Genomic DNA, 8,137 nt, shown 5'->3' on the forward strand with positions numbered 1-8,137 from the left:
AAAAGATCTTGAATGTGCTGTAGCAATAGGCTGTTTCTTTGCAAACTGAAATACTACTAACCTCTAATAATAAACAGTCATCCTTTAGAGATTCAGCAAAGTTTGCACTAAGAGGGTATTTTTCATCTATATTTCTATCTCCTGCAGGTCAGATATAATAAATTTTAAGTTTTGGGTTGCAGTGTAGACTTGTTCCAACACAATAATATGTATGCCAACCCCAACTTACTTGGGTTAGACAGGGCAGGGAAGGAAGAAGAAAAAGAGTAGAAATCCATAGCCAGTCTTCTCACAGTACCTTTGAGATACAACTTTAACTTTTTTAGTGATATTTCTTCCTTTTAGAACTTCTTGATTCAAAATATGTTTTGCACTATTAGTTCCATTCTGGATTTCTTAAGATATATTGCATTGGAACTATTAGCAAGTGTCAAATCATCCTCCTACTTCGCAGACTGATAATTTCAGGATCAGAAAGAATATGCTAAAAAATACAGTTCTTTGCAAAAGCATCCACACAGCAAAGCACAAGGCAAAGCTCTGTATTGTTCTCTGTTCAAGATAGGTCACTTTTAAGCAAGGTGTTAAGACCAGTTTATGTCATATGCTGATTTCATACAACATTTCAATTTTAAACTGAACCTGTGCAGTCTAAGAGCTGCTGACTCAGCATGCTACATGTTCTTGTCCTGTAAAGAGAGCCCATGAACTTCCTCAGCACAGAAGTACCTGAGTTACTCTTTTAAACAGCAAGCAGCAGTCAGGATGGCTCCAGGGTCAGGAAAGCTCAGCAGCAGTCACAAATGCAAACCAGTACACAACCAGAAGATGACAAGCATTCGAACTTGCAAGTCAGGCTGCAGCACCAGCTTCAGTCAAGAGCAACAAGCTAAAACTATCCTCAGTTTCCCACATGCTTGGTCAGCCCCACACAGCCACCAGCTGAAGGCAGCCAGGGGCATGGGTCTGTCATTCTCAAAAGTCTAGAGCCTCTGCTGGAGCTTCCTAGTTTTAAAGTTATGTTTTCCCAGTCACACTTACAAAAAGCTGCTCAGGAATTCACTGTAGCAAAAAAAATTCTCCTGCTTCCTATTCTCATAAGGAAATAGTAAAACTGCTCCCCATTTATTTGAATCCTGCACTGACTTTGGAACTGAAGGAGATGTTTCATAAATAAGCTTAGTTTGTTTCAGGCACCCTGAAGTTGCTTAGTATTTCAAGTTAGAGTGAATAATTACTTCTCCTTAAAGGGTCTTGTTGCAAGTCAAGTTGCTTTTTAAAACAAGACAACTGAATATTACTTTAAATTGCCAAGGTGTGTTAAGGTCTAAATTAGCATTCTTTACCATTTAACTGCTTAAACTTTAGCAGTAAGGTTGTTCTACTTGCATATCAGACCAAACAAATGAACAAAAACCAGTTTGTCTACTGCGACGGCAGCAGTTTTGTACCCTGCAGTTATATGGAGCTAGCTTAGGTACTGAAAAGAACATGCTGAATTCTTAATTCTACCCTGAGTATTAGGCTATGTTAGAATAAAATGTGAAGTCAGTCAAGTTCCACAACACTCCATGTCTTGAGTGTTTTATGAAAAAAAAAAAAAACCAAAACAAGATATTAGCCTAGACAAAGCCCTGTGCCAGTGCCAATAGAATGCTTTTGCTACTCAGATTAGCTCAGACATCCGTAAGTAGTCCTTGAAACAGTGCCAACATTTAATTTATGCACCTGAATCATTCAGAGCTTGCCAGCAAAGCTACGTTCTCCAAAGCCATGGCTTTCCTGAGGTGGCAGGGAGCATACCATTTTTTTGATGTTGAAATGCTTTGACCAGGATAGTTATGGAATTCCACAGAGTGGAGACACTAACTTCTATTTGGGAGAGGGAAAAAAAAAAAAAGCCACTGACAGAGACACACCTTCAAAAGTACAGTTTCCTTCTCATGCAAGTAAAGTTCAGGTGTGCAGGTGGGATGTACCAGTCCTACATCCTTGAAGGAAGCTAGTGGAAGACAAAAATCAATTGATAGTATGCACTAGCCTTTGTACATCAAATCAGTGTATCAAAACATGCTTTGCAATTAGCTCCTGACACATTTACAGTTTAAACCAGTACACTTCCATGCATTGCACTGAATTTAATCTCTACTCATAATGTAGTTTGATACCATCAAACTATTGAATCAGAATTTACTTTAAAAATGCAGACTGTGCATATTAGTTACCATCCTGCTTAACAAAAATCATAAGCTACAACCAACAAAGAAAACAGAAGCTGAAAAAGTAAAAAATTTGAAATATTAAAGCAGATGTGAATTCAAGTTCTCCATGTGCTGACTTAAATCACAGTTAAAGATCTATCCTATCCATCCATCATTTCCCTGACCCTGCAGGTGCACACCCTCAGGAGCAGCACTGTTTGGTGCATACCTAAAGTACCACCTACTTGGGGCTGTTCAAAACTCATTTAAGCCAAATAAAGGAATTTCTAAATTGGTTGAGACAGATATGAACACTCCTGAAAGTCCCATACAGTGCACCCAAGTATACCAGAGACTCTCTCTTAAAATTGAAGATTTGAGTCAAGCACTCGACAAATTATCACAGTTCAGCCATAAACACAGCAACATGTTTGCTTGGCATGCTACAGCAGAAACTTTATTCAGTTCATTTTGAAAATATTTGCAACCAAAATTTATTTTTGTAAACTCACAGAAATAAGCTTTAACATATAAGCTGTATACAACTCAAATACAGGTAATACTTTTAGCAATAACTTACAGATACAAACTAATGATAAGCTACAATTTCACAAAGAGTTGTAAACATTTTGCACAATTGTCAGTCCTTTCTTTTAGGCAAAGTGCTCTTTTGATGACAAATAAATTAACACACACATAACTACAGTGGACTACTTCCAGACAATACAAAAAGGTGTTTAATAAGGCTTGTAAACAATGGAATAGTTACTTATGAAGAATCCATAAAAGTGTCTTGCAGGCTAAATATACTTACATACCTGGGCAGCAAAAAATGGTCTTGAAAATGCTTTTGATGTTAACTAAAAAGTTAACATTAATATCTTTCCAATGATATTTTTAATACACAATGAATGACTTAAGGTTACATCCTTAATAGCTTATATCCCTGACAGAAAGGAATTAGGTGTGACTTAGTGGCAGTTGTGTCATTGAATGGGGTAGCAAAGGCTGGAGTCCCAGAGCTGTAGGTGAATGAGCTACAAAAACAGAAACATTTACCGGTCAACTTCATTGGAGGTATAAAAATATTATAAGCTAATAAATCTCATTGGGTAGTAACAGTTGGCTGGTCCCAACCACTGCAGTGTGCTCTGCTTTCCCCAGACCAGCATCGCCTCCCTCCACCCGCAGCCCACCTTACACCACTGCCTGGGAGAAAAATAAGCTCAGGCCACACACATGGCTCAGCATCCAGTTCTCCCGCAACCTTCAGTCTCTCCTAATCACAAGTGGGAGCCAAAAGTGTGACCTGTTGGGTCACAAGGCACAGAATGACTAAAATGCACTTTTGAGCACCAGGGTCCCTGTTGTGTGTTACTGTGAAGGAACCTGAAGTTCTCAGAGAAGCTGTTGGACTGAGTACACCTAGAGCCTCAGGGGTAAGGGCCAGGGAGGAGGTGGTCAACAGTTTTCATTAAAATTCCATATTATTAAAAAACGTGGCACAGATGTTTAAAAAAGCATTTGATTTCTTACTACTAGTATCCATAGTTTGAACAGGGCACAGTGTGCTCTACATACCCCAGATCTTCAGCTATCCTCCTACAAGTGAGGGGCTACTGCTTGAAGAGGCACAGTTCTTAATGAAGTGTTGCTAGCAAGTACACTATTAAGATATTCTATAAAGAATACTAGAAACTAAAAATCCATTATGTTTCCTTAACTGATACTTGGTAAACTGTTCTTGCTAAAGTCAATGAAGATTTTACTCGGATATGCAAAGCTGTTCTACCTACCATCCATGTAGCTGTGCAGAGCTGTTAACATGGTCCCGTCCTGGGGTACATATGCAGAGTATGCCATTTCCTCTAACATGGGTGGAGACAGCCTGGAGGGCTGCACTGCTGTGACAGGAGCAGTAGATGAATGATTAGGACTAACATGTTTCTTATGGCGTGCTCTGCAATTTTGAAACCACACCTGAAAAGAGGGACAAATTTACATCACGCTCATAGATCGCATTGTGTTTCAACATTAGCATAATAAAACCCTCAACATTCTAACTTCAGCTGAATTCAGTTAACTGGGCCTTTAATGGAAGGCTGACAGTCCAAAGAAAGAAATATCCATTCTAAGCCTGCATGGGACCTCACACAAGCACGGTCAGGTCAGGAAAGCTTCTGCCATGCCCAGCAGCACAGTGAGTAGCCACACAGCTCTGGCCTGGCCAGACACTGGCCCTGAGCAGCACTGTCTGTAGCCCTGCACACTGTCCCACACATGGCCACCTCCCTGCCTGAACACCGCCAGTGACACCGTTCTTCCACAGGATACCCACCCTCCTTTCCACACTGAGAAGTGTCCCATTGTTTCTAAGGCTTGATCATAGCTGCCAGATGCCTCATTTCTATAGAGGTACTGTCGCTCTTCCAGGCTAAAATTAGCCAAGGGAAAGGCAAACATTATTTATGTTTATATTAAAAAAGTATATAATACAAAAATTCATATTTATGTATAAAAAACACAGGCATATAATGTTTCCTGAGAGGTACCTTCAAGCAGAGATTCTAAGTTTGTGATTCTCTCCATTTCAGATGGCATGGCTATAACATTTTAACCCTGCTTTCTACAAGAGATCATTAAATATTCAGTTTCTCCTAATGTGTCATACCACAAGCCCTATTGAAAAAGAGTGCAAGTCTTAAAAACAGACTAGAGTCAGGAATTTGTATTTAGAAGAACTTAGTGCTAATTTCTGTACTATTTAGGCTGAGCAGTTTCTTCCTGGAAGATTATTCATCCTCTATACAATGTGCAAGAGGAATACAGCAAGTTTTCCAAATTAAAATACTGTTCTGGACTTATTCCTGCCTAAAGATGTTGTCTGAAGTTATGCTAAAACCACTAGATTAGATCTTTTTCCATCTCAGAATAACTACATGGAGAAAACTGTCATTGTGTATTTCCAATGGAGATTAACAGACTTTGTTAGTCAAGTAACTTGGCAGTTACCTGTATGACGCGCCTGCTCAGGCCTGTTCTTTCCGCCAGTTTCTGAAGGGTTTGTGCATCTGGATTGTTGTCCTGAGCAAACTGTGCTTGCATAACCTGAAAAGGCAAGAAGAGAGATGGCAGGTTTCTGTGTGCAGTCCTGAGAGCAGCATTAGAGACTCCTCTCAGACTGTGCTCCTACTCCTTGACTGGTTTCAGGCCACTGTTGTAATCACTAGTCCCAAGTCCCAAATACATTAAGGAAAAAATTACAGTCCCCTAAAGCCAAAATACAAGTCCACTTAACTGAGATATTTACTAGAAATGAATTCTGCTTGGCAGTAGTAAAAAAAGAAAAAGGGAAGAGGTGTTCTGCTACAATTGCATTAAAAGGACCATAGGAGAAAATTCACTGCAAAGCAATTCAGGCACCCTCAATAGAGAAAACATCTATAGCAGCAGATCACATCACAAAAAATGAACTTGGATCCACCTCTAAACTTGTCAGCTGCTACCTGCATCTTGTATTATGTGGGACAGTTCAATCCTCTTCTCATCTGCATAGAGGATGCAGGCAACTGGGCAGTACTGTCTCCTCCTGTACCTTTAACTGACCTCAGGAGCCTGGAGGCTCCACCCTGGCTGACCTGCACGATGTAATTGTCTGGTTACACATCTTTTTACAAAGCACTGGGATGAACACACTTGTCATCAGGATAAGAATTATGTTTGAGGAAGTAGATGTCAACTTGGCTTGCAACCTGAGCAGTTGTAGAGATTGTTTAGAGTTTACCTTACTGCAGAAAGTAAGGCTTTTTACTCCTCTCCACATTCAGAAACAGAAACCATTTACTTTCTTACTGTTTCATACAAAGACATCAAAAAGTGTGAACATCTTTTGGTAAAAGTACTTCACAAGGTGTGTTACGACACATTTCCACTCTGACAGTCACTTATCCCTCTGGTGCTTCTTTTGCTGGAAGTAAAGTTTTATACCAGCATCAAGGATAGGTGAGAGAGAAACGCACAGAGCAGACAGCAAATCCCAATAAGTAACAAGAGGCCTTAAGATGTCCAATGCCTGATGAAGTAGGTTAGTTCTATTTAAGACAGGAGAAGGGGAAAACGTGGAAGTTTCAGTGAGAGCAAGCAAGAAGCCCTGAATACACTTGACTGTACCTTGATGGCTGGGCCTATCTCCTGCTGGAAAAGAAAGTTCTCTTTTGTAGAAGCTTGAGCTTGATGTCCAGAGCCCTTGCCCTGTGCCCTTGTCATATTATTGCTAAACATGCTTGTTTTTTATTAACACCACATTCCGTCTCCAGTCATGGCTAAAAGAGCAAGCCAAGCTTTGAACAGCCACATGCCACACTAGATAGCACTGCTTAAGTGTCTCACATGGTATTACACCTCAGCTTTAGTTTTTCTCAACTACTCTCAACATGAACAAGAGGACAGGCCAACAAAACAGAGCTCAGATTGAGACACTAAAAAATGAACAGTGTAGTGGTCAGGTGTGACTAGAAATTCAAATACATGTTATAAACTGAAAGCAGGTGTATATAGCTAGGATTAGGTAGAAAACTGCAGCTTCCTTTCCACTACAGTTTGAAACCTCTAGTTCTGGTCTCACCACAACCCCTTTCATGGTGTTTTTCCCTAGAAAGCTAATTTGTACGAAGTGGTGATCCAGAGAGTGAAATAACTCACACTTGACGCAGTCCAGAACTAACTCTTGCCAAGGCAGAAACACAACAAGAAGCCTTGAAAGCAGAGCAGATGCAGCCATTACCACAAAAATTCAAATTTCCATCTTGCTAATATCTTTAAGTCATGTACAGTACCCATCTTTAGGACAACCCTTCACATTAGGTAATGCTAAAAATATTTTGTCTTTATTACGTGTAGCGATGTACATGCCCGATTAAATAGATTTCATCAAGCAATCAAAATAAAACAACCTTTTTGTTTCCACTCTGCAGAACTACTGGCTGCCCCCAGGGAAATAAAAAGCTTAAAGAGTAACTATTTCATATTAAACTGCTGAAGCTAACAAACAATTCCAGAAACGTGCTGTGTCTTGATAGTTTATGAAATAGTTTAAAGCATACAAGCTTCTTCTCTCCCCCATATGCATCCAATTTCCTATCAGTTCAGCATTGCTGTCCTGCATAAACCTGAACTATTCAAGTTTTACCACTGCCTCTACCTGGAGTTGATCTGCTGTGAAGCTGGTCCGAGCTCTTTTTGCTGGTTTTGGGTGATTAACATCTTGTTCTGTTAGTAATGCTCCTTCCACACTAATCCCATTACCTGAAGCATTAAAAAGAAAACAACACTGTCTGCTACACGTTCAAAACCATGTTATTTCTAAGTCAGACTGTGCTCCAACAATAACCAACAGTACTTGGCGGGCTGAAATTTGACTTTTAAAAAAGTCATATTCTGTTCGGAGTTACATTGATCTGGCACCATTACCCATTACCCCCCAAATGACCCCCTTGCAATTGAGGGAAGGAGTAGATCCAGCATGCTATTTTATCAACTAGATATGCTCTTGCTTTCTTTCCCACAGGACAGAAAAACTAGCTACACAAACTTAAAAAAAATTTTAACATCAAATAATTTGCACATTATTTTAATTCAAAAACCTGTGCTTCCGGCATTAGTAAAGGTAGGTAATTACTTCTTAGATAGGAAAGATGAAGAGAAATCCAATAGTTTAAGTAAAACTAATCCACAAACATCGTTCTTCACCAACACGGTACATTACCATTTTCAACTTCTCTTTTCAGGTTGTCCAACATGCAGTCGTAATGTACCCTGCAGAGGACCTTCTCCTCCACCAAGGCGAACTCCTCTCCAGTAGAAAGCTGTCTCTTGCAGGAGAAGCAGGCGAAGCACGCCAGGTGGTACACGTTCCCCTTCGCCCTGCGGACCCAGTC

General features: G+C 40.0%; 1 protein-coding gene across 1 annotated transcript; it reads right to left on the reverse strand.

Moving 5' to 3' along the window:
* Positions 1 to 2,631: 2,631 nt before the first annotated feature.
* On the reverse strand, positions 2,632 to 8,134 carry LHX8 (LIM homeobox 8; the record flags this gene model as incomplete). Its single annotated transcript, XM_008936180.1, has 5 exons — positions 2,632 to 3,238; positions 3,998 to 4,181; positions 5,214 to 5,309; positions 7,402 to 7,505; positions 7,966 to 8,134. Coding segments are annotated over 5 exons (630 nt in total), but the record flags the coding sequence as incomplete, so codon positions are not given.
* Positions 8,135 to 8,137: the final 3 nt, after the last annotated feature.

Source organism: Merops nubicus, unplaced genomic scaffold, assembly GCF_000691845.1.
Source record: "Merops nubicus isolate BGI_N331 unplaced genomic scaffold, ASM69184v1 Scaffold17542, whole genome shotgun sequence".
Taxonomy (NCBI): domain Eukaryota; kingdom Metazoa; phylum Chordata; class Aves; order Coraciiformes; family Meropidae; genus Merops; species Merops nubicus.